This window comes from Mugil cephalus, chromosome 13 (assembly GCF_022458985.1).
Source record: "Mugil cephalus isolate CIBA_MC_2020 chromosome 13, CIBA_Mcephalus_1.1, whole genome shotgun sequence".
NCBI classification, from domain to species: Eukaryota; Metazoa; Chordata; class Actinopteri; order Mugiliformes; family Mugilidae; genus Mugil; species Mugil cephalus.
Window position 1 is genome coordinate 6,612,745 of NC_061782.1, and position 26,911 is coordinate 6,639,655.

Consider the following 26,911-nt stretch of genomic DNA (forward strand, 5'->3'; position numbering starts at 1 on the left):
TTGTGGTTTCTCACGTTCAACCTTTTCCGTTCACATTGTCACAGCCTAATATCCTCCTGACAACTTATAAAATATTCACCTGTAGCTTTCAGTCGAGGAACTTCAAAACAGAAAAATGTTTACATCTACAATTTGTTCAGGTTTGTCATGTTTGAAGGTTAGACGTGAGCTCTGAAATACCAAACCGTTAATTTCCGAAGAACAGATCCACAGATCCGGGTCGATCAGCGTACCTCGGCATCATTAGACGTTCAAATTGTGAACGCGTTCATTCATTTGCCATTCAACATGAAGACCTACGACTCACAAGAAAAAAAACATTTGAACGTTACGGAGCACAGATCGGCATTTATTTTAAACATGAACACACAAGAGAAATACAAAAAAAGAAAAAAAAAAAGAATCACTTACAAATCAAAGCACGTCTGAACATCCAAAAAAGATAAAAAGAAATCAGGAAACAGTCATATCCTCTTGAATTTCCATCAGTTCTTCTCGCTTGTTGCTTCCGACTCTGAACTTGATCGTCCTACACAGCGAATCCTCAGCCCCCTGCTCTGAAACGGACCGCACACGCTCTAGTCTGCACTTTGGTGGTAGAGGGACGGGCGTCGGGATTTTGTCGGATGACACCACATGTCGAGACGTTGAGGCGTTCACCTCCAAAGACAGCTGTGTGTGTTCTATACATTCTGTTGTTTGAGTGACCTCTGGTCCAATACATTGCTTATTAAAATACAGAGGCTATAAAAAATATCTCGTCACTAGTTCAGCATTAATGACCCCTATTTTTTGTACATACTCATAAATAATTTAATACATAGATAAATAGATATTCTGTGTGTGGATTATAAACTTTCATAAAACCTTTTTTTTTTTTTTTTTTGTTTCCCAGTAATACTGTACAGGAGTGACTGCAGTATAAATGCTGAAACACTTGAGGGTCCGACCCTGATGTCCGGTGAAAGGCCGAGAGTGTACATGTGGATTGGCACCGGTGTGGATTAGTGCCGGTCTCTAGCTCCGCTGGCACTCGTTCTTACTGCAGGTGGCCTGACGCTCGATCTGCCACGTGCCCTCCTCATACGTGCAGTAGCAGATTGTACACTCGTCAATCTTCACCTCACGGCCGGCCGGTATCACCGACGTGTCCGCGTAGCAATTTGGCCCTGTAGGTGGTAGGGGGGGAAAAACAGGGACAGCTATAGCACAAAACAGAAAATATGCCATATAATTTGTTTCAAAGTGGAGTTTTATATTGACTTTTTTTTATCCGTTTCTTTTGTGTCGCCGGTGCCATTTAACATCGTCGAGGTCAGACTCTGGCTCAGATGCATCCTTTGTTGGTTCATGTGATTGAATATATGTCGTGGAAACTGTGCTCAGGCCACAATGGGTCTGTCTGCTACAATTCTGCATCATATGCCGAAAGAGAAAAGACCACTTTACAGTATAGTGGTTGTGGAGTTACTTTTAGAGATTATATTAATTAGTAGTTTTTGCCTTTAGATGGAACACTGACGCTATACAAACACACAATACAAAGTCATGTGCCTTTGTGCTGCTGGACCGCTACCAATCACAGATTCATTCTATGAAACGTGAAATACAATAACCTTTAAGTTGCAACAGAAAATCAGTTCTTTTCACACTCTAACGCAGCACATTAAATATCTGGACAAAAGGCCCCTGGATGAGTGTGCTGACCCCAACTAACAGTATTATTGTTTATTTCACATTCACTCACACTTTGGTGTAACACTCGCTATATGTGAACCAAGGTGCCGCGGCCCTAAAATCTAACAAACGAGTTCATAAAGAACGAAACGCACCACTACGTTTCACTGTGACGAGCGATGGCGCGGTGGCTGATGTGAGTCAACACTGGAAATTTGTATGTAAAGGGCTTTGCCGCCCAATTAAAGGTGCGAAACCGAGGACACGAGCTAATGTTAAAATGATCAGAGCGCTTCTTGCTGACATGTGCAGCCCCGTCTCATTTGGCTAGTTAGCCTAACGATCCACCAATTAGCCTACATGCTAGTTAGTTGTGCATCTCTGCATTTTAAGTATGACAAATCTGCATGCTCCACCACTGTGGGTATTTGACCTTGGCTGCTGCAGTCGCACAGAACATAGACTCCCGTTCAGGAACGTAGTTGTAGCCTCGGTCTCATGGCGTTTTTAAAAAAAGCTGACAGGTGCAGCTAACTCCTATTTGTCTTACTTGCATGTTACTAGTGCTCATCCAAGATAAATTATATCTACTACTACTGCTAATTAAAGTGCTCCATCCTCCAATTAAGTTTATTCTGTATATTTCACATTCATATTGTGCTACTTTGTTATATTGCTACAGTGTTTCTATCCTATGATCACCATGCGCTGATTAAGCGGTTCTGATTTTAACACAGACATACGAGCACAGACAAGAGCAGAAATATCCAGCCACATCATTTTTTTTCCCACCACAAATACCGATGACCTAAAACCCTAAAACCTGGGACACATGACAGTTTGAAAGTAGGACGAGACTTCAGTTATTGTTTTACCGCTTCTTTTAGATCTTTTATCTGTCACCGCGGCCAAATTCCTAAAGTGCGGTTAGCCGGCTTATCTTGCTCCTTTTAAAATAGTTTCACGACATCTCAGTGAACTTGAACACAGTCAATCAAAGAAGAGAATGAACACAGGAGGCCCGTATGCCCTTCATTTCATTTCTCTTGGTGGAAAATGGGCTCTCACATCAGGGCTTTCATTGATTGTTTCCCAAAATAGTGTTCCGGCTATGGGAATACAAGAAGCCCCGGAAGAAAAATTTTTTTTTTTTTTTTAGCATGCTTGCTTATCAGTCTATTTCATACAAGAATTAGTTTGCAATTAGACCAATGCTCATCACGTTTTAACATGAGGAGTTTTCAAACCCTCCAACCAATTAGGCATAAATTATCAGCTGTCTCTGTATCTGCTCAAAACAGATTTTCCATTGGACCCTCATTAGCACACTCTCCAGACCACTGAGTGACCACTCATGATTTATGCAGAGGAGCATTTTCATTTTCAAAAGTCTGAGCTCCCATCAGGAAAAAGAGATGCATCCTGGGATTACAGTGATTGCGCCGAATTCTTAAAGACCTCAATCGCACAATTATCTCTGCCCGGGGATTCAGACATCTCATTCAGAGTTTGGACTCAATTTTTAGTGTGCACGTGAGAGGTATTCAATTATATTTTATATTATTCGCGCTCCTGTGATCGGTTACACCAAAGCATATGTGTTGCTGAAGGCGGCTCTTCTACTAACGCCACTTCAAGGTTGGATTACACAGCAGAGCGTGGACTGTGCATGAAAAAGAAAAAAATTAAGCAGTGCTTCATGGTGTTTTAATATCATTTTGAAATGCACCCCAAGGAACTGTTGTTTTTTTTGGGAGGGGGGTTTTACTACTTTGCAGGAAATTGGCTCCCGCTAATGGAAGTTTTGAGGTTCAGGAAAATATGTAAGTGCTTAAAAGACATGGAAAATAACATTAACTATCACCGGCTTTCTGTGATTCTGTAGGCCAGTATGGTGTTGCACAAAGAAAGCCTATAAACATAAAGGTCCTCTTTGTATCATAGGCAGCATTAGCGTCTTTTGCACTAAGTGTGCTGGGAAGGTTTTTGTCTAGAGAAAGTGCCTCTGTCCTCAGCGAGTGGTCGGGGGGGAAAAAAAGCGCTCATAAATCATCCATTATCTCTCAAAGCCGCACGGCAAAATATAAACACTGCGGGAATTGCTTCCCCAGCATCAGGTATGGCATAACAATGGCTACTTCCCTTAGCCTAACAAGGTCTTGAGCCACTCTGCTGTATAATTAAGATGCTGATAAATGGGAGTCTTTCAGCTGCAGCCACCGCATTTCATTGGACAGCAGCGCCCAGAAGGAGTGTGTTGGCACATCAATCAATGTGAACAGTTTGCCGAGGCCTGTCAAAATGTCAGCCCTAACACATTTATAAGTCTTCAGATGAAGACGCGTATACCCCTATCTGAATAACAACTCATCCTGTGGCCCGGGCTGCTGTCGCTACTGATTCATCATCATTAGCGGCATTTAGAACACAGCGTCTCCAATAAAAGACGCATATGTCTGGGATATGCTGGGAGAGAAAAATGCGATAAATAAATAAATAAATCATCTCTCAGTTTGCGGCATTAATCAAGAGCACTTCCTCACGGAGCTGGGATTAAACCGCAGCTTGTCATTCACAGTTGCCTGACACTCATCTGTGTTAATTAATGCATGGATTCGGCGCCGCTGTGCTTACTCATTGCTGTCACCCTGTTATTCCGCCGTTCATATCACAACCACCTTTTTGTCTTTGGTTCATTAATATAATATATCTCCGTCTCTCTATCACTCTCTCCCCGGCAGAGAGAGACTTTTATAGGCGCATCATGCTTCACGAGCGCTTTTCAGCAACACCCGAAGAGGCAGTGACAAATGGACTGTGCATGTGCACGAACAGTTGGACCCAAACTGTCACTACAGCATGTTAAAAAGTTGGCATGGGAAGTGTGTGAAAGAGATCGCCATTAGCACCTGTGGCGTCTGGCTCTGTAGCACGGCCGCATAATGGACACGGAAACCGGGACACATCCCGATCATCACACCCCTTAATTCTGAAATGTTAAAAACCTTCCGAGGTGCATTATGAGGCGACGGATAGAGGAGAATAGCAGGAATCACTCATCTTAATGCAGTTCTTGAGTACATTTGCATTATAAATGCAGAATAAAAATAACGTTGCGAGGACGCGAAGAGGGAGAACTTGATGGGAGAGGCTATCGTTTAACAATCGAATGAATAATTTCTTTTCGGAGGTGGTCTGTGAGACGGGTTTCCAACTTTTTGAGTAGGAACCACCAACTCGCATGGAGAAGCTGCAGAAAGCAGGCGGTGATGGAAGCGCCACCTTATGTGAATGTTTGCTTGCATTTGTTGTCTCCAGCTACTGCACCCACTGATAAGCTGTGCGGTGGAACTGCCCAGCTGCACATAAACCGTTATAATAATCAATGTCCTTCACAGGGACAGAGCCACAAACTCTGTCAGCCATTACAGCCGTGTCCAGGTGACAGGCTTTAGTAGGGGAGACCTTCATGCAATTGCAACTCAAAAACAGCAGATTTAAAGCTCTGACATCGAACCTTTTTGTCTAGTTTTGTCCCTCTCTTTGTCAAAATGCATTTTGGAGTCACATAAATTATGCAGTTTGTTCACAAAACAATGTAGAAAATAACACCTACAGCAACAGGCAGACAAAAGCCAAGAAACATTCAGTGACCCAGCAGGGCTATAATTGTTCAGACATAATGTGACTAACTATTACCGTCATTATCGTGACCTTTCTCTATTGTAAATCAAACCCGAATAGTGCGTTGATACTAAAGCGTAGTGGAGTGTACGAAAAGGCTTTGTGTTTAGTAGTGATAAATGTCTACTTTCTTTGTGTATTGATTACCATGCATGCGCACTGCAAAAGATTAAAGGAAACTGTTGAATTTTAAGAGAGTGCCTATGTTTCCTTTCAATGTTATTTTACTTTCCACTCCGCTGAATTTAATCCGTTTGTTGAACTCGAACTCTACATTTTAAAGAGAGACACTAATTGTGTTGTTTAATTAACCTTTGACAATGTTTTTTTCCTCCCTCTCAAACAGAAAATTTAAATAACAGTTTAGCTACAAGCTTGCATTCGCATGTCTGTGCATGCTAAAGTGATGTGCACGTAGGGCTTTAAGGAGAGCAACACCGTGTCGTAATATTTGGAGGTTAGTGTCTTTTGCGAGGCTTTTTCAAAATAGAAGACCAAAGGAGTTAGAACAGGATTAACTGCGGAATAGTTTGCTCCAACATAACTACTTAATTATCCCTAATAGAAGGATTTGTTATTTACAAATGTGTGTGGGGGAGGATTTATTAGATTTATAATTATGTGGTTAGAGGTTATGTTAGCGAGTGATCCCAAACAATCCCTGTGTGGGAGACGATATTAGAAATTACAATAGTGTCATTTATATTTGACATGTGACCCTGACCGGCTCCTCATTTGGTTTAGGGAGATTAAACCTGAAGCCAAATTTGCATAGAGGTGCATTTGTCAAACTCGTCACATATTCCCAGTCTTTTAATTCATTAGAAAAAAAAAAAACATTGTATCTTAAGGTGCAAACACAGCAAACCAAAATCAACCGTAACCTACAGACGTAGCCTAGGCTGGTGCGATCCATTTATATTTACATAATGTAACAACACCATTCAAACACTAGTCGGCGCTGTGTCTTTTTTTGCCAGTCGGGTTAATTTTTGTTTCTAGTTCCTGCTTTCAACAACGGCGACTGAAACTGTTGCCGTGTCGTACAGATGTTTGTGTCTCTGAAGCTCCTCCGTTGGCCTTTCGTCAATGTGATCCATCTTTATTCTTTTACTAATCGAAAACAATCAATTTGAAAATTGAGGATTGGTTGATTAGACATTTTTCTTTTATACATTTGTAATATTAGCAGAAGAGAAGCTAACAGTGCAGCTCTGTCCCATCAACATCCATTCATCCAAGGTGAGAGAAGTGCTTCTCATCAGGGACAGGACACCTCACTAATAATGATTCACTGTCCCTACTACATTTAGCTACGTTTTAAGTTAAAGTTTAAGTTCTGTCAGTTAAGTATTGTAATATATTGTCCTCCTCCAAAGTTTGTCTAATGTGTTTATTGACTAGGGGGGATTAGGTTAATGGTTATTGACTAGTTGTAAAAATACCAGCTGATGGTTGTAAAAAAAATACCAGCATTAAGGGATCAAAGGACTCCTTGTTTGTGATGTGGAGTTCTTGGAGAACAGACACTATATATATATATATATATATATATATATATATATATATATATATATATATAAGGAGAGTGTTGGAGCTCAGCAGGAGGGAATTCAGCAATTGGCACCTGGAGCTCGCTCAGATTTGGCAACAGTTTTTAACATTATTCTTAAATGCAATAAACCTTTTTTAAATGCAAGAGAAGATTTGTCAGCGGTGATAACTTCTTTACATCAACACATCAATAATCAACAGTATGTTAATGTCTATATGTTAATGTTCACGGTAGTTGCACAGCCACCCTACTGTTGCAATGCAAAATGATGATAATAATCGCACTAGGCCCCTGAATACCCCTGTTGTAGATGATCATGTCATTGTGAAAATATTTAGTGTAGTATAGTATATGAATCAGATTAGATGAAGATGTACGATGAGAAAAGTCTTCCCTGTGCCCTTTCAGTTTTGTTAACTTTTGTCACTTCCATTTCTCTTCTCGTGCAGCACTTTGGGAAGATGAACGGCCCAACCGGAGTGATCTTTCTCACTGATGATCACAGACACGGCAAAAACGGCCGCTGTATTACATTTTCATTTACATCTTAAACACACTGAGCTGCGCCCTCCATTTTTAGGCATTATGTCATTGTGCATATTTAAGACATGTTTGTTCAAAAACTGTCCTTTTAGATTTTAATAGATGAAAATCTAATCGACGAACATCGGATAGAAACAAGGAGCCTGCAACCTCTCTGTGAAATCTCTTTCAGACATTACTGGTAAATGTGGCACATTTATCCTTGTACACTGCATTATGGTGTGATGGGTGTAACAGGCAGCAACAGTAATTAAGGGGTATGGGGCTCAGTCATAAAGGAGCATTATAACTGCATTCAATGCCACAGACTAGCTCTCTTTATACCATTTCTTATCTGTGTTGTCAGAAAAAAAGACGAAGAGTCCATTAAATGCACAGACCGCGTCATTTTACGTCCATATAAACTATTTTCCTTTGACTCGTGTGTTTTTTGTTTTTTTTTTCCCCGTTTAAAAATAACATAATAAAAGCTCCCACATTTTTTAAAGGGCTTCTATGAATCATGCCTCTTAATTTAAACGTCTCTCTCCCTGTTGGTAACCAGGCTACCGCGTCTCGTGCTGCTGTATTTGAAGTGATTTTGGCTCCGGTTCAGACTGTTTATCACCCGCGTCCCCCCACCCCACCCCCCCAGATTAGTGTTGACCCTAATGTCTGAGACTTGAAGAGCACCACTTGTTTCCTCATGCGTTGCCAAGGCGATACCCTGCAAAAGCAAAGGACAAGAGGGAGGCAGCCGTGGCCGAGGTGCCGATGAGAGAGAGACTTCACGTGCATTGATTTTTCTTTTTTTTTTTCCTTTTTTCACCCATTCTCCAAGCATTCTTCAAAACCAGATGCAGCGACAGAAAATTTAGTTTCTAATTTAAAACTAACTCTTCGGCGTCTTTACCAATCTGTGGAAAACAACACTTCAAATATATTGGCAGCAGGGAGAAGAAGAAGAAAAAAAAAAACCCTCCACCATGGAGAAACAGTTTTTTTTCTTCCCTTTGACGTGTATCGACGAGGTGTTTCTTGCATGAATCGATAATGTTTAATTAAACTTTATGGCGGCGAGCGAGCGATAGCCGCAAACTTTAGAGGCTGCGAAGCCATTTAATTGCAATGTGTTCCAGCGCTTTAAGATAATGAGTAAAAAAATGACGAGAACCTGCCTCCGTTCACAGCTGTTCTTTGATATTCATGAACAACTGTCTGGGGTGGATGTTAGCGATACCTCTTACTTTCATCTTCCTCCCCTGGCTCATCCCCAAGTGTCTCCTTGCATACAGGCTGAATAACACATCTGAGGCAGAGTGCGTTGCCATAAGCATTGATTTAGCATCCCTGAAAAGGCCAAGATAATGCCCGTGCATAATTGATGAACTTATCAAACACTGCAATACTTCATTCTGATTTGTATCAATAGTGAGGAAAACGATAAAGAGGGAAAACGGAGGTGGAACACAGAAGTGATGACTTGTTGAATGACAAATTGAGTTTTTTCCCCTCTTTACAGATCTCATGTTTTAATGTTTTAGCTAATTTGGTGAATTTTCTCCCCTTTTCTTGCTCTTCTATACTCACTATTAAACTCCACGGCCCAGTTTCCCTTCCTTTAAAGCAGCGTTACGCATCTGGATGAGTATTTAAATCTCTTCCATTAATGAGCCGAGCTTTGATGTGACACTTCGGATGCATCGGAGATCCTGGGAGGTCTTAACATCTGCCTGCGCTTCAAACAACATCTGTGGACAAGACAAACAACAGAACCAGAGGAGGAACTCTCAGACGACCTGCGATAACCCTATTTTATATCATCAGCATTTCATCACGGAGCCACCACTCCGGAGCTGTCTCATATTGAGCACCGCATGATCAACGGTGTCGAGATGGGAGTTGACAATCAATGGTCTTCCTCATTTAAATCACGGCCTCTTCAATACCTGGCAAAGAAGAATCATGAATAAAAGACCAAGCCAAATCCATTGGGTAATTGTTTTGATATTGATGGAGGCTGAAGGAAGATCAGCGATGTCATTTAGACCGATGTCTCACTTACTTCAGTTTATATCAAATAAATATATCCTCCAATTATTCAATAAGAAAAGCCCTTAAGCATTCAATTTTTCAAGACGTGGTTTATTATGTTTACTCGTGGCGTGAAGTCTTGTGTGAAATTATCTGCAAATGCAAATGTAATCATGTGCAATTAAGTCTTCAAAGAAGCATCTCTCTGATTATTCCCTGACAGAGACCTTCTATTTTCTCTTTTAGGTGGTGGATGACCGGCGCAGTCTCATTCTCGCAAAGATGTTTGGTGATTGCGAGGAGCGTTTTACACCTCGTGTTTACACGGTGGCAGCATCAACAGTCACGCTCCTGAAATCAGCCAGAAATACTGTCCATGCGGTGAGAGTTCTTTAGAGGCAAAAGAACATTCTCACCTCTGCTTAATTAACAGGTTGAGCTCGGATATTCACAACGATCCTGAATTTGTGAAAACGCCAGCAGGAGGCACAGATATGAGGTAAGAAAAAAAAGTGACAGGCACAATCCTAAAAATACGTGAAGTGGTGTGGAAAAGTGTTTGCACCCTTCCACCCTTTTTTTGCATGTTTGTTACACCTAAATGTTTCAGATCATCAAACAAATTTAAACATAAGACAAATATAACACAAGTAAACCCAAAATGCAGTTTTAAATGAAGGTTTCTATCATTATAGGGAAAAAAAATCCAAACTTACACGACCCTGTGCGACGTCTCCCCTGTTAAAACTAAACGAAACTGTGGTTTATCACACCTAACTTCAATTCCTCTAGCCACACCCAAGCCCGATTGCTGCCACGCCTGTTCTCAATCACTTTAATAGGACCTGCCTGACAAAGTGAAGTAGACCAAAAGATCCTCAAAAGCCAGGCATGACGCCAGGATCCAAAGAAATTGAGGAACAAATGAGAGAGAAAGTAATTGAGATCTATCAGTCTGGAAAAGGTTATAAAGCCATTTCTAAAGCTTTGGGACTCCAACGAACCACAGTGAGAGCCATTATCCACAAATGGCGGCTCATCCAAGAGGCCACAAAAGACACCACAACAACATCCAAAGAGCTGCAAGCCTCACTTGGCTCGGTTAGGGTCAGTTAACTGTTCATGACTCCACCATAAGAAGGAGACTGGGCAAAAAAAGGCTTGTGTGGCAGAGCTCCAAGAACAAAATCACTTCTGAGCAAAACAACGTTGCCAGAAAACATCTTGATGATCCCCAAGACTTTTGGGAAAATACTCTGAGGACTGACGAGACAAAAGTTGAACTTTTTTGGAAGGTGTGCGTTTCCCATTAAATCTGATGTAAAAGTAACACAGCATTCCAGAAAAAGAACATCATGGTGGTAGTGTGATGGTCTGGGGCTGTTTTGCTGCTTCAGGACTCGGAAGACTTGCTGTGATAAATGGAATCATGAATTCTGCCAATCTAGCAAAAAAAAAAAAAATGCTGAAGGAGAACGTCCGGCCATCTGTTTGTTTGAACTTGAGTTCTGCAGCAGGACAATGATCCATAACACACCAGCAAGTTCACCTCTAAATGGCTGAAGAAAAAAAAGACTTTGGAGTGGCCTAGTTAAAGTCCTGACCTGAATCCTATTGAGATGCTGCGGCATGACATCTTAAAAAGGTGGTTCATGCTTGAAAACCCTTTAACGGGGCTGAATTACAACAACTCTGCAAGTCTGTAATAGACTCATGGTAAGTTATCACAAATGCTCGATTGCAGTTGTTACTGCTAAGTGTGGCCCAGTCAGTTATTAGGTTAAGGGGGCAATACATTTTCCACACAGGGCTGCGTACGTTAAGGATTTTCTTTTCCCTTAATAATGAAAACCTTTATTTAAAAACTGCATTTTGTGTTCGCTTGTGTTATATTTGTCTTATATTCAAATTTGTGTGATGACCTAAAAACATAGGCCTTCAACATAATTGTGTATTATATGAATAGCTTAGTATTAAACACAATAATAACGTATATTTATAAATAGCACTACGTTGTGTTTAATATAGAACACAAATGACCTGAAAAAAACATTGAAGACCCCTGATCTAAAACATTTAGGTGTGACAATCATGCATAAAATTGAAAAAATTAAAAAATCGGGAAGGGTGCCAGCACTTTCTGACACCACTGTAAGTGAGTGGCAGTTGGTCTGGATGGCCATGACACACTAATGGTTGAATCATCGGTGCACAGGAAGAACCACTGAGTTAGAAAATATCTGACTCTTTGATATAAAACCAAACGTACAACCTGTGTACGTCAAATATTTCCAGGGAGAAACTAACCTCTCCCCGATGTGCAGTTCACCAGGAAACATCCAGTCACCACGCATCAAATTGCGCAGCACGATTTGCTATTGGCAGGAGGAGGCTAAGGATTGTTTTGAAGAGCAACCAGACCCTTCTCTGTCCTCACAGGCCTGTTTAAATCTGGTAAAAGCCTGCAGATTTCAAATATCCCCCCGTGGTTATAGAAGAAGTTATCTGGTAGAATATGAAATCTCTCAGACCAGGCCGTGATTAGCTTAATGATGTGATCAGGGTCGTCAATTTAGGAAGCAAAAGAAGTCCCCGTGCAACTGTTTTTACAGGCTGAGCAGTGCTCTCTGTGTTAATGTGCAAAATCAGTGTAGCACAGAATCCCAAAGGATGACAAACGTATTCATAGCTCAGACTGCGATAGTGTTAGATGTGGTCAGGTAACTTCTTTGACAGAATCAGCCCTGTCCATTGAATGGTAATGTGTGGTAATCTTATGGTAATCGGGACTGATGCCATCTTAAAACTGAAAATCCTTATCGGTTGAATGGACCCATGGATTTGGTTTGACTTTTGAATACAGATGCAAGCCCTCCACATAATCACATCTGTCTCCTTGATGGATGTACACACGAACACAACCCAGAAATTCCATTTTTTTTTTTTTTTTTTTTTTAGTTACACAGGGAAATATGGAGCACTGCCCAACATCCATACAAAGCACTCTCAGCATGATCAATATGTGCATGTATAAAAAGTGGGTGTACAGCAAAAAAACTAAAAATTAAACAAGGGCCAGCATGTATTCCCTTAGATAACAGCAGGCAAATATTAATAGAGTGAGTAACACTCGGCGACTACCAATTTTTTTCCACTCGTTATCTCTGGAGGTTGACGTGCTTTTAATTTGGCAATCTGATTGATAACTAGTCATGAGCATTCATTACATGCAGATGCTAATGTCTAATGTTTAAAGGGGTTTAAAATTAATTATCCTAATGCGATATTCTGGGTGGAATTATAATGAACTAAGTAGATGGTAGTCATATGCACAAAGAAAGGAGGCTTTTCTTATTTAAAACACAGATCAGGCATAACATTATGACCACCTTCTGAATATTATCAACATTGTTTTTTGGATGGCATAGATACATTATTACATAAATATAATGTCACCATTGCTTTAAGGCAGGGGTGTCAAACATAAGACCCGGGGGCCAAAACCGGCCTGCCAGAGGGTCCAATCTGGCCCGTGGGATGAATTTGCAAAAATTACACTGAAAAAATGAGCTGAAAATTTTTGACAAAGTAAGAAATTTCACAGTTGTTCATTACACGTAGCTGTACTTTTTTTGCTCTAAAGCAAAGGGAAACATTTGGAGTTGTCGTTATTTACCAGGTAATAAGCTATTGGGTAACAGGCCCCGCCCCCTTGAGGTCAAATCGGGCTGTATGTGGCCCCTGAACTAAAATGAGTTTGACGCCCCTCCTTTAAGGCTTCTGGGTTTTCCAGCTCAGGTTCTGTTGTTGTTTATACACCGATCAGGCATAACATTACGACCACCCCACCTGCTTAATATTGTGCAGGTCTCCCTTGAGCCTCCAGAACAGCTGTGACTCATCAGAGAATGGACATGGTCCTTCTGAGGGTGTCCTATGGTGTCCACAGAGGGGAGGGGCATCATCCCACAAATACTTGAGACCTTGTACTTTTTTCCTATGCGCCTTTCTCCTATCTATGGGGTGGGGGTTTCTGGTGCAAGTAACATCCACACAAAAGCCAGGTCCAAATGTTTCCCAGCAGAACGCTGACATGTCACAAGATGGTCACAATGTTATTTATTTTTCCTGTCAGTGGTCATAATGTTGTGGCTGATCGGTGTATGTCGTTGTACATCTCTTTGAGCAAGACAGTTTGTGATTCCCTGCTGCTCCTGTTCTCATCGTTTAATGTGCAAAAGTTTCAACAAACAGCATCAAACTCAAAACATCCTCCTTGCAGTTTTACTCAAAAAACAACATTAGCTGTGCTGTCATCCAGTAAGTGGTTCATACAGACGAAGCATTTTTACGCGAAGCAGGGATTCGTTGTTGTTGTTTTTTGTTTTTTTTTTCCTTCATGCAGATTGTTTGCTCGTGTATACACCAAACAGCCTGTGCCACTTTAAGATACCAAGTTTAGAGATACATATCGCAAGTCATCATTCTTTTTGCTGAAGGAAGCAATGTTGCTGACATTGCCATGTTGCATTAGAGTCACACCAAGAAAACAAGGGGACATAATCTAGGACATGCTGTCTGGAATCATCCGAAACAACTTCAGATAATCGACTCTGAGCCGCGGAATGTCCTCCTCTCAGACCGTCCAGACGGCTCAAACCAATGGGATCATGAGCTCAGAAACCCTCCAGCAGCACAAAATGCAAACGTTCTTCAAATGTCTGCACCCGACAGCCGAGACAGATTTGGAGCATATGCTAAAAAACACCAACATATTAGGTTATTATGTGAAATTAAGACAGATGTGGGGATGATTTACACTTAACAGGCCCCAGCTCGTACCTCATTAACCACATCTTTGGAGCGACTTCATTTAGATCTGACGAGACGTGGCAAGATGCTGCACACATGCTGCAGTGCAGCACACTGTGTCCTTTACATCAGCAAAATTAATGTTGTGCTACCTTGCCCTCATAACTCCTGCTGAGGTGCGCTTACGCAAAAACATTTGACACTAGTCTGTTGAAGTGGCGCTAGCCCAGCAGATAGCATTGAGAGGCTGGTTGAAACCGTATGAAGTGTCTATCACAGCCTCGTTGAGCAAACCTGTGTCTACTCACCGCTCTTGCAGATGGGGCAGCACTGATCCGGCTCATACTCCGGGTCCACACACTCCGTCTGTGGGCAGGCTGCCACGGAGCACAACACCTCGCCGCTTGGCTCACACCGGCACTTCTCACATGGAGACACCTGGATGGCAAATAAGAAACAGCAATTACAAACAGCTCCCCCCCCTCCAGATACACGTACACAGGCAACAAAGAGTCTTCCCCTCCTAATTAATTTCTCGCTATCTTCGTCTCTGCCCCTTTGTCTCAGTGTCTGTTTTGCCACCGCTCTGTCTTTCTGCGGCTATCTCCGTCTCTCAAACACACACACACACACACACGACTGCACGCACAAAAACACTCCTGCCTGCTTGGCATGTTGAAGAGTGTGTGCATTCTTTGTCACAAAGCCATATCTATAGGGAGCTGCCATGTTTCTTGCCCTCATTGCCGATGAGTGCCTCGTTTTAGAGAGGGACGAGTCGAGAATTGAACTTCACCATCCAATCAGAGGATATGGAGAAATCAATAGGAACGGGAAACAAAAGAAAGATGTTTCCAATTTTCCTGGTGCGTGGACAGAGTAAGAAATGACTTAGTTATCCAAGCATTTCAGGATGTCTCAAACAGAACAAAAGTAAGACTGTGACAGTACGCAGTCTGAATAACAGCCAGCACCTAAACTAAAGTCCCAGTGAAAGGTTTCATTTTGCAGCTGGTTGTATAAATTCATATATCTTTAGCCTCAACAACGGAGCAAAGGTTAATTCTACCAGTGTTGCCGTAGATTGCAGAGGCCTGCGCCTCCGCATGGCACTCCGCGGTGAAAAATGGAGCGAGGTTGCACTTAGCACAATGCTCCAGAATGTAGCAATCAAGCATAAAATCCTGCCTGTTGCTTAGAATCAAAGCACCCGCCCCTCCACACTGCACAAAGACTGACGTAGTGTACACTGCTTGTGGAAGATGAGCTTTCTGCAGATTTCCCTCAGCAGAGATTTGGCAAAGAGCTGTTAGCAACCTCGTGACTTACAGGAAGAAATCCCATATTAGCCTTAACCACCTGGTGACGCAGCCGGCAACATAAAGAGGAGCATAAAGTGTCAGTAAATGCATCGCCTCATAGGAGACATAACGCCAAGACTGTGGTGCAATCCTGAGTCAAGCCTTTCAAGGAGGAGTTTGAGGATAAAACGTTAAAGATCTTGCTTATTTCCTGCTAATGTGTAATATTATTGTAACTGTAGCTCTGTCTTTACCTTTATCATCATCAAACTGAATATGGAAACACTCTGCGTTGCTAAACTCAGCCTTCGGTGATATTCAGGCGTTGTGTGAGAAAAAAGACAAGTGCTGACCTTTGCCATTATAAATCTGCCTGCTTGCCGGCTTGCATGCTGCAAGGCAGGTAACTAGTTTCCGTGTAGTGCGTGTGATAAACTACACTGATGGCGAGGAGTGTCCCGTCAGCACTTCGGTCAACTTTGAGCATGTCAAATATGAGTGAATGTGGTTAATGGGCTCACCTTAAACTCTTCTAGCGAGGCATAGATCTTGCCCCGGAACTCGCAGTAGTTCTTTTTCTCCTTGCACTGCGGGCAGCATTGGCTAGTGTCCACTTTAATGCAGCGAGGGTGGACCTTGGGACATTCTGGCTTGGTGCACAGAGGGCCCTCGTCCGTGCACAGGCAAGGGCACGTTGAAGGGCCCGGGGTGAACTGCTCGCCAATGGCAAACACAAAGCCGCTCTCGTCCATGCAGCCTTTCCCCCTGTAATCTGGGTAGGCGTACTCATCGATTGCGTCCAGGGAGAGGGTGACATCGCTGGTGGGGCCCTCGTCTATTTGGTTCATGGTGTCCTGTTCACTCCACAGCTCCTGTGACTTCCCGCCTTTAGATCCCCGCGTCTGAGAGCTGAAGTTCGGCCTGGCGCGGCTCACGGCAGTCCTGTTGGGGCCCGAGGCATTGATTTCCTCGGGCCTCTGCTGAGCGCCGTATCCCAGCGTCTCCTCCGGGTTCTGCTTGTCCTGGTGTTTGTCTTCCCTCGCTTGGGTCAACACTCTTTCCAAACGCTCCCGGCTCACTGGTAAGGTCGCTATAGGATTACACTGAGCGCCGCTCATCAGGAACCCAAGAACAAAGAGGACTTCTGCTGTCATGGCAACGGAGTGCGGCATCGCTCCCCGCCACCAGCAAGGTGGGAAAACACCTTGGCTCACATAACACACTTCACATCTCAGGTGTGAGCCAGTCCATCTGGAAGGAGAAAATTAAACTGGGGTTATGTGCTCGGTATTTTGTCACTTTTTATCTCAGGTGTGGGGATTGTCTAATTTAGCCTCTAGACCACTGCAAGAAATTCAGGGAGGGGGGCTTCAGACTGCTGCTGCATCGTGTCAATCGGTGAATTGGATCATCAGAACAGGGGAGCATTCACAGAGACTTGTTAGGATATTGATACCGCTCCATACTGTAACACTCCCCTACATCAATCAATCCCAGCAGGGACAGAATGGGAAGGAAATGGCCAAAGAAGAACCTGAGTGCAACACTTCTAAGATCCTGCTCTTCTCGCAGAGCAGAATCAGGATCGATGTCTGTTTTTTTTTTTTTTTTTTTTTAAATGAATCACAGTCAGCTGTACAAAAGCGAAGAATTGATCTGAAAATAGAACATAATGCCAGTCAGGACTCGCCAGACACGAGTAGCCATATCCATTTCAAAGGAAAGACAAATGTGCTGCTGCTTTGTGCAAAAAGGTCGTTTGTGCAGCAAAAGTCTCTCGAAAAGAAGCGCACACCGAAAGCCACGTCGTTGTGCGAGGAGGCGGTGTGCGACAGCTCAACTAAAGTAAAGTCCCGGGATCAACTGCACATATTGCAGAGGTTGCACATTGTTTATTTATTTTTTTTTTGAAAAGCTGTAGTCAATGTTTTTGTTTCTGCTGCTTAACTTGATTTACTGCGGCGTCTCGAAATTCAAATGGCTGCTATGATGCTGTGGCGCGTTTGGTGGCCTACTTCCTTTCATTTCCTTCACACCGAATGTTCGGCGGCGTCGCCGCACTCAATTTAACGGGCTGCAGTCGCGCTGACATTTACGGCTTATTTTGGAAAAAGGTTAGATTACTCCGGATCGATTCAGTCGACAATTAACTGTAAAGACTTGTCTGGGCCTGTTAAAGAATGGTTTGCCGTATTGATTCATTTGTCAACGTCAATGAACACAGCTAATTTCCAACAGAGTAATTAAAAGCCCTTAGCAGCAGGTAAAGAACCACTAACGCCTTATAAGCAAATAGGATTAGCTATGTGGTAATACATAGGCAGATAATACAGGGATAACAAGCCATATTCATTTCATTTTAATGTCGTTAAAGTCTTCCATTTTGCTATTCATGGATTCTGTTCCATTCCCGTGGAAAATGTACAAAAAAAATTGACTGCTAGCAGACCGGTGACATTTGAGGAGTGTTTTAGCTGAATTGCTGCGTTTGAGGCAGAAACCTCGGAGCTGCTGTGAATCTGAGAGGAAGCAGAACGAGGCGCATACCGATAACGCTGCTGCAGCTGAGACAAACAGGAGAAAGACGGAGGGAGAGGGCCTCATTAGCAAAAAGGGCCCTCATTTAGCTTTTCTCAGTCTCACCTCTCCACCTCAACAGCTGTTACGAGCTGTCACACTAATACCGGTGCTGATGCTGCTGTTGTGCTCTCTGTCAGGATGGAGCTCTGGGTGGCCCTCGGGTTTGTTTATCAGCTGGGAGCAAACTCACCACAGCATGAGCCGGTCTTAAAGACCTGGATTCAAATGCGTCTCGATTTTCCTCCATGGAACACCAGCTCAGGTGAGTTAATCATTAATAAAAACATGGATGCGCATCACGTGAAAAATCTGGTTTCTCAAAGGCTCTTTCTCTTTTTTGTTGTTTTTTTTGTACCATTGGACTTCATGTCATAATGAATAGTCTGTGATCTACTTTAGCGAAAATATCAATAAACACGTTTGATCCACTGCCGTCTGAAGTCGGAGCCGGATGGTTATCTATGTAAAGGGGTGTCTGCGGCTCGGTGCGCCCGACAGCATCTCATGCTGGGTTGCGTCACTCCAGCAGCTAACTTCAAAAGCCAAGGTGTCTAGAAGTGGGCGTGGAAGTTTTCAAATTAGACGCCGGGCAATTTACAATGAGACATGTCTGCTGAATACTACTACTACTACTACTATACCTGGATGAGGTGCTTTCAAATCTAGCCAGGCTATAAGAACGTTGTCGGGTGGTCGTATTTCACAGGTTTACTATCAGCGTCCAATTTAAAAAACCCGAATGAAGCACTGAAACGCAGACAATTTCCAAATACATTCTGAGCTGCTGGTAGCTGTGCAACTTTCCCTGTAAATGATGTGGCAGGTGGTTGGTAGGAAATTCATATAAAACCCCTAGTTTTAATAAAATTTTGCTGCAAAGTGTAACAAGTGGATGTAATAATGCATTTTACAAAACTACACTGTTCATACAACATTAAAAAGTACACGTTGTTGTGTGCTGCATCAACTCTATTAGAGAACATCTATTGTGTTCTTATCCTGACAATAAGAAGCACAGACATGTACACAAGCCTCTCTTCCATACCACGTACCTTCAATAGGTTCAAGGTGTTGCTAACTTGCCACAAAACGGCGTCTTTAAAGATGTGAATCGGCTGGCTCATTTCTGCGATCAACAAACAGAGAAATTGAAAGGTGGACTCAAAGACATTTACGCGTTGTTTGTTTTGGTCTTTTCGTGCGGCTCCTTGGCAAGAAGCAGAGTCGTATCCCCACCAACAACAAAGTCTTTACAACCTATGCAAATTAACTTGTTCGCTACACTCATTACATCCTAATGCCATCTTGCCATTGTAATACAGATCACATCTTTTCCGAACGTCTGTCTAATTAATTCCTCACCACGCGGCATAACGCCTGCCAAGTGGCATGAAATTTTACCGACTGATTTGAAATACATTGTGGAACAATTGTGAGATGGCTTTGTAGATATTCTTTCCTTGTCACTCCTCAGGTTCAAGTGACGGTAAACTTTTAGTGTTGCATATAAACCATTTGGTGAAAGGTTGTGGATTTATCTTTGCCCTGGAGCTCTGCAAGGAATTTAGTTTTTTCTTTTTGCTTCGCTGCTCTATCTTCAGTGGTGCAAATATCCTGGCAGGAAAGAAATAACACAACTATGCAGAGATATAAAGATACAGTGTCTACATGTCTCTGCAGAATGGTGCAGGAGATTGTGTTCTGGACTGTTACACAGAGGAATTAGAGGAATTAATTTGAGTGTAAGGAGCATGTAATGCGTGATAAACTGCAACCACGGTTCTTTCAGAAAAAAAAAATAAAAAAATCAACTGCAGAGTTTTTACCGCCACCATTATGGTAAAGGCGATGCTGCAGTCACTCGTAAACTGCACAGGCTGTGACCTGAGAGGGCCCATGCACTCTAAAGCCTTATGCTAACCACCGGCTGCAGCTATCAATCAGCAGCATACTTGAGGTTATATAAGGCAATTCATTCACGCTTGTAACACATTCAAACACCCACTTCAGAGCAAAAAACCTGTTGTGCAAGTATGAAAAACAAGTGTCCAATTAACACTTGTCAGCTCCAAATAATTATCTCTGGATAACAAACACTTATTAACACTGATAAAATTAGCTGGATTTTTTTTTTCTTTTTTTCTTAAAGTAACTGCAGCGAGCTAAATGTACATGTGGTTTCCATATTTCCACACCAGCTTGACAACTGACAGGACCATGCAGTGTTCCAAATACTGAAATTATTCAAGCAAGTGACATGACGTGCTGAGGCGGCATACGCCCCGTCGAGAATGGTATGTTTAAAAAAAAGTAACAATATGTGAGAACAACTCAAAACATCTGTCAAATTATTGTAAAGTTGAAAATGCATTCGCTTCCCTATCGATCCCTCTGACTGTATCCGTATCAGAAGACACAGGGCGCTTTCTTAAACTCCAATTTCTTCCCTGCTTTGTTTAGTCTCTTATTTATTGTATCAAGGGAGACTTGCAGAGTAAGAAATTTCATTGTCGAGTCTAAACCACAGTGTTTTTATTGTGCGTTTGACAATAAACATCTTGAATCTTAATTATAAAAAGCTGCAACAACATGAAGTTTGTATTGGATGAATGCATTTATGGTTAAATTAACAAGCTAATAACTCAAATAGACTTTTGATTAATAAATTAATTAATAAATCAACAAAGCAGCAAGAACTAAACCTATAGACAGACTGTAGGCAGTACAACTACAATGAGTACAATTTAATTACGGCTGTCACCCTTAAAACATCTCTGATCATATTATTCGTTGAATGGCCGAGCTGCACGAGACTTTCAGTTTAATTTTGTCATTTGTCCACCACTGAGCCAGTCGGCTCACAACCAGCAGGCACTCGGGGCAGAGGATGTGAAAGCTGTGAGTTCAAACCTCAGACCTGACTGGTCGAAACAGCGGGGAGGCCTCAGCCGGAAACTCTGCAGCATAGACTATAGAGACGGCTACATCACTACGTCATTAGAGACGAGAGTCAGAAAACAGCTCTTCACTGAGTCATAAGCGACGTGCCAGCTACAGAATGGGTACTAAACATCAGACATGTATTGCATAGTGACTTATAGTCAGAGTGTGGAGATATACAGTCCCATACAATGCTGCTTTAAGACTTATTTTTTCCTAATTTTAGAGAATTTCTTGTGAAGCTGGTAAAACCCTGTTAATACAAAAAATGCATTATGCTCTATGGTGGAGGAGATATGACGGGGATCTAACAGACCCTATATTCGTTATGTAGTATTCTATATTTCTTTGTCTGTAAATGACGGTAAATGTGACTTTACATGAACAAACAATCTAGTTTGGATGGACCATATATATTGATATGATACATGATGTCAGCATAGTTTAATGGTTATTTTGGTCTTTTGTCACCTCCGTTAATCGTGCATACTAGCAACACTGAGTCCTCTACAAAAAGTGTTTAATGTGCTCATAAAAACATTTAAAGGAGAATGAAGACTTGTATTAACGTTTTACAAGTAAGCAATGAGGATGCAAAGCCAACGTCAAGAAGGTTTAGAAACAAAAAGAAAAGAAAAAGACATGGTTTAATGGAATAAATAGACATTATTGCCAGGCAGTGTTGGGAAATGTACGACACTCTCCCTGACTCTAGCTTAGACAGCGAGTAAAACGTGCAATTAAATTTTAAGCCTTTTTTTTCCCACCACGTATTTTCACTCTTCTTTCAAGTGCAGCAGTCATAGTTTTTAACAGAAGATTTGTATTTGCGAGGGGGAAAACTCTTTCTGCGGATACATGAGGTCAGATATACGGATACTGACGGCTAGCCCAAACTCCAATTCCTGTGTAATAAGAAGAGGAAAGTGACTTTCATAGATCCACAGTGGCCAAACCCTCACAAGAATAGAACCAGACTCTGCCATGCATTAAAATGTCTGCTCCCCCCACCCCCGATATCATATGCTCTTAATGCAGCTGCAGGAAATTATAATTATCTTCCAATAATAAATTGTATTATTCCGCTCCGCCATTAACAATGCAAATTTAAATGCTTGCCAGTCCCTGTGCACTTACTTTGAACATGTTTTCATATTCTGCTGACATTTAGACGATGCTGTGGCTTCCTGCACTAGAATGAATGAACCCGGAATTAGCCTCAGCGCTTGGCAGCCGCAGCATTTCGGTCATTATCGTCACTGTAGATATAAATCCCTCTGTCAAAGGCCAAAGTTCTGTTTACATCTCACGCTGCTGAACACAGCCGGTGTGACCACCGAGGTGCAGCGGCCATGATTAATCAAGCAGGGACCGGACCTGGCCGTTAGTTCACCCTTCAGTGACGCTCATCATCGCATCGATTTATGACTCATGAATTATTGTCGTTTTTCTTACACAGCACGGCGGATGTGGACGACGAGTCCCTGACACAACAACCTGAGATCCGGGTTCAATTTCATCTCTGCCTTGACAAATAAGGAACCGTGAATTATATAAATTGAATTGGCACGGATTCAATCACACATATGTGACGGTTAAGTGGAGTGAAGGCTGACCTCCATCTTGCTTTCTTCCTTGATGCCACTCAAAAAGGTTTCTTCCAGGGTGGTTGATAGCTGTTCCACTCGCACAATAATGCTATAAATAGGGTCAGAATGTACCGAGGCAGCGCTCTCATCTCCAGGAATTTTCCACACCCAAGCTAAGATGTTTATATCCATTTGTTTATCTCCAATTAGCCTCGTAATGGGTGCGATGTTTGGGCGAATAAAAAGGCCAATTTGGGAAATTTGATCTGACTGAAGAACTTCATGGTGACACAAAATGATTGCAGATTAGAGAGTGATGCGGCAGAGGCGAGCCTTACAGCATCCTTCTTGTTCTGATTTCATTTTAAGGCTTCCACTCTACTCAGCACAAGTCTGACAATAAGCCTGCGAAACAGGCAAACATCACATAGACTTGGAGAATAAAGCCGCTGCGAACGTCCCCCTGTAAAAATCAAAGTGGATGTCATTGAGAGGAAAACCGTCTCCTAGGGGCTAGAATTAACCCAGACAGACAAATATGCCCTCACCACTGTGTGCACTTAATTTATTGCAGATTACCGATGCTCCTACTCGCTCTGTTCCAGCAGCCCCACATGCCAACCGAGCCACATGGGGAATGCAACAATTTACTTTGAGGTCTTCTTCAATTTATGACAAAGCAGATCACGCAGGACGAGATGTGAAATGTTTAGACAGCGGTGGCTAGTGGGCCTGGGTCTGACAGGGCTGAGAAAGTATTGAATTAATGATGCCACGTTTTTTAAAACTCATTTTTATAAACAGATAAACAGTGTGAAATGATAAAATCCAATTAGAGCAATAAGAGACACCAAGGCAGCATCCAAGAGTATTAAGCCATCTGCCAGTGAGCAAAGATTGCTGCAGGGCTGTCTAATTGAATTTTATCCTCTGCCTGTAAACCTTACGAGTGACCCAAATCAGGGGAAAGTTGCCTGAACATGCAGAGCAGAGAAACCAACGGCCCTTGCAAAACTGTCATATAATCTTAAGACTGTGTGCAACGAGGAATAAGGTGAGAATTTGCTTGTGCAGAATGGAAAACTCAGAGGCAGGAAACACACTGGGGAGAAGAGCAAAAACCAGCATGATTTTTTTTTTTTTTTTTACTCAAAAAGAACAAGGATGATTGGACAATGATGGGAAAACAGCATATTCTGCTGCATCTACAGCTGGAGTGACATTTCAATGAAAATATGAATAAATATATGTAAACAACATCTCCCCTCTTTCATAAAGGAAAAAAAAAAACAAGCAGCTATATTTTCACGGCAGCAACAAAAAAAGGTGCCTGTCATTATTCATGCACGTACTTTTTAGGAGGCTATGAATTCGTTAAATGATGAATACATTGCATTGTGGGTTCCGACTGCCTGCTCTGCTGGTAAAGGCTGTGTTGACTGGATGTTGCATCCTGAAGTGTGTAAGCAGTCAGAGCCTTTGTGCATCCACGGAAATGTCTCTGCTGCTTTTTAGAAAAATGCTCAGTCCTATTTTCATCCAAATGCCAACACAGTTCACTTACATAATACCCTTTGCAGCCTCTACAGGTGCAACAGCCTTTTCAGCAGATTTCAACTATGTGCATTAGTTTTTTTTTACCAATTAAGCTCATTTGCATTTCATGCTATTTAATGTTGAGGCACGCATAGTGACTTCCCACTGTAACGCCGAGAACAAAAACAGCAGAGAACACTGCCACAAGACCATTCCTTGTAAACTAAGTTGACGTGGAAGCTGGGCATTCAAGCAACATGCATAAATAAAGAGCTGCATACTCTCACAGCAACACTGATATAATTCACCTGTGATCCTCGGAGTCCGTTCGTGTCCGTCAGGGCGCTGGGGTTGAAGCGCAGCCGTCGGACTGTTGGACAGCAACAAATGATGTGCGGTGAGGAGATGGAAACTGACGCTCGTTAAGCCAGTTAAATGCACAGTTTCCCCCGGGAGGATGCTCGCAGGTCATCAGCGTGTCTCCCCCAACTTTAATCGCCACAGAGAGTGAAAGCGCTCCTCCGTCTCCGGCGATCTTCCGCTGTTTGAAAGAGCCACTGATGTCCCCGCTCTACACTGGGCACTTTATTTCTCACGGTGACAAAAAAAAAAAATAAATAAATAAATAAATGAATAACTGGATGTACGGTGGAGAGAGAAAGGCGTCGCGTTCAAGCGAGCGGCCACTAGATGGAGCAGTTAAATGTGACCGAGGGACAACAGGCAGTCAATTAGCGAGCCCAGTTCACGAGGTTCACACGCTGCTGTGATTAACTACTTTGCTTAATTATGTGGAATTAGCGAGTCGTTTCCGTGGCACATTTTTGGTCACCGGGTAATTTGGCGCTGAATGAGAAAGGACTAAATCGCGTTATACGGGGAGGGAATTAAAAATGTAGATAATGGTGACTGCAATATGCATCGAGGATCCTGCAGTCTGTAACAGGGACGCAGGAGCCTCCCACATGGGAAGTTGTGTGAACAAAAATCCTTGGTAACTGTGCGTGCGCAGCCTGATCTGTGCGTATTGTATCTGCCAACCCATATGCGCACGACAAGACATTGGTTAATTCAGCGATCAGATTTGTGAATTTGCAATACAAATGTCTGCATAAAATAATATTTATTCAGGCTGCACTGTGAAATGAGGATGCACTTGTTCAAATCACTCTGTATGTGCGTTATGGAGCACACATTTCTGATCATTTTGGGACTAATTTCGCTCCATACTTCCAATAGACCAGTTTCTGTGAAAGGGGGGTGGGTGGGGGTACACCTGATGACGTTTTACTGTAGGCTTGAATTAGCTGGAGGCAAAACAATCCAGAGGAATACTTATACAACTAACTCTGACTGGCAGACTGAGTAGACTTATTTTTAAACTGACATTTTTTACATTAATCGTGACAGGACCAGACTGGCAGACCTGTGGCTATTAACTCAATGCATGAACGATTTATCAGCACTTTCATTTTGAAATTACACATGACAAAACCCATATGAATTACCAGATATTTCCTGAAGTGGTATACTTGCAGTCTTAAGTGGACTTTTGGTCTCAGGGAGTTTCGTGCTATATCCCTTAAATATTAATGACTATTGTGAGACGGACCGATATTTATTATTATTTATCGTTTATTGGTACATTTTAATTAGATCTGCATTCTTTAAATATTTACTGATGGGTAGAGTTAAAAATAAATACTGTAAAATTACATAAATGACGGTTTTTACTGAATGGCTGTTTGCACGCTTTTACCGTAACGCTTAGAATAAGGAGTGAGAAACGACGTAGAAGCTGGTTTTACTTAATTATCTACTGTGCAACGTCCAGTAGATTTACCCGTTCTTGATAAAGACACTGAGGCCATGTCGTTTCTTAAATGTCCATAACCATACCCGGAATGGGTCATGTGCAAGACTTAATTTAACAGATTAGTATTGTGCAAGCCGAAGTTTTGCCCATACCTGGCTACAAGCCCACAAAACAAACAGCTACCTGTACTAGCATGGCTGGGTAAGTAACCTACATCTCGTATTTGTCTGCATTTTTGTAACTGCATTTTATGTGATTGTGTGTAATTTTACCTGATATGAAGTGCGCGCTGCAAACATGAGCATTCATGATCGGTTCATTGCTCCAGTTTGCAGCCTTTGACGTTACTCCTCCGATCCTGTCACTTGATCACAGCATTAGACGCCATCTTGGCTAACAGTTAGCTAAGATCATTAGCATAGCCAAGTAACCTCATGTATAAGTTGTAAGTTAATACTACAACATATATACATCCAAATAAATATCCAAATCCCGTAAAACACTTTAACCTTTTAATGAAGATCATTTACCGGTTTACTTCAACAGTAAAATTCAAAGGTTAAAACTAATTCTTGCGCTATATAGAAGTTAAATTAAACTAAAAGAGACTACTGAATCAACTTGTTTTGTAAAATGCTATGCTGCTGTGGTTAGCTAGTCTACATTTAGCCATGTAACCTGTGTAGCTAACACTACAGTTTTGAGCTGTTACACTTTATTAAAAAAAAATCTTTATCTTTGTACTTCCACTCCAACTTATCATTTTACCACATTTAATGGAGATAATTTAAAATTCAAATTCTAAGACTAAAAAGCTACAGTGTACATAAGCATGCTAACATGGTCACACACAAAGTTTAGCATG

At 42.0% G+C, this 26,911-nt stretch overlaps 1 protein-coding gene across 2 annotated transcripts; it reads right to left on the reverse strand.

Moving 5' to 3' along the window:
- Positions 1 to 327: 327 nt before the first annotated feature.
- Positions 328 to 26,370, reverse strand: vwc2 (von Willebrand factor C domain containing 2). Of its 2 annotated transcripts, XM_047602238.1 has the most exons (5): positions 26,319 to 26,370; positions 24,539 to 24,813; positions 16,107 to 16,836; positions 14,593 to 14,722; positions 328 to 1,169 (listed from the first exon to the last, which is right to left on the reverse strand). In XM_047602238.1, exons 3-5 carry the CDS (start codon positions 16,755 to 16,757, stop codon positions 1,018 to 1,020), a joined length of 933 nt encoding a protein of 310 aa, XP_047458194.1. In that variant the 5' UTR covers positions 16,758 to 16,836; positions 24,539 to 24,813; positions 26,319 to 26,370; the 3' UTR covers positions 328 to 1,017. The 2 variants fall into 2 exon arrangements, with proteins under 2 accessions (XP_047458194.1, XP_047458193.1); XM_047602237.1 differs by lacking the exon at positions 26,319 to 26,370 and having other exon boundaries at positions 24,539 to 25,252.
- Positions 26,371 to 26,911: the final 541 nt, after the last annotated feature.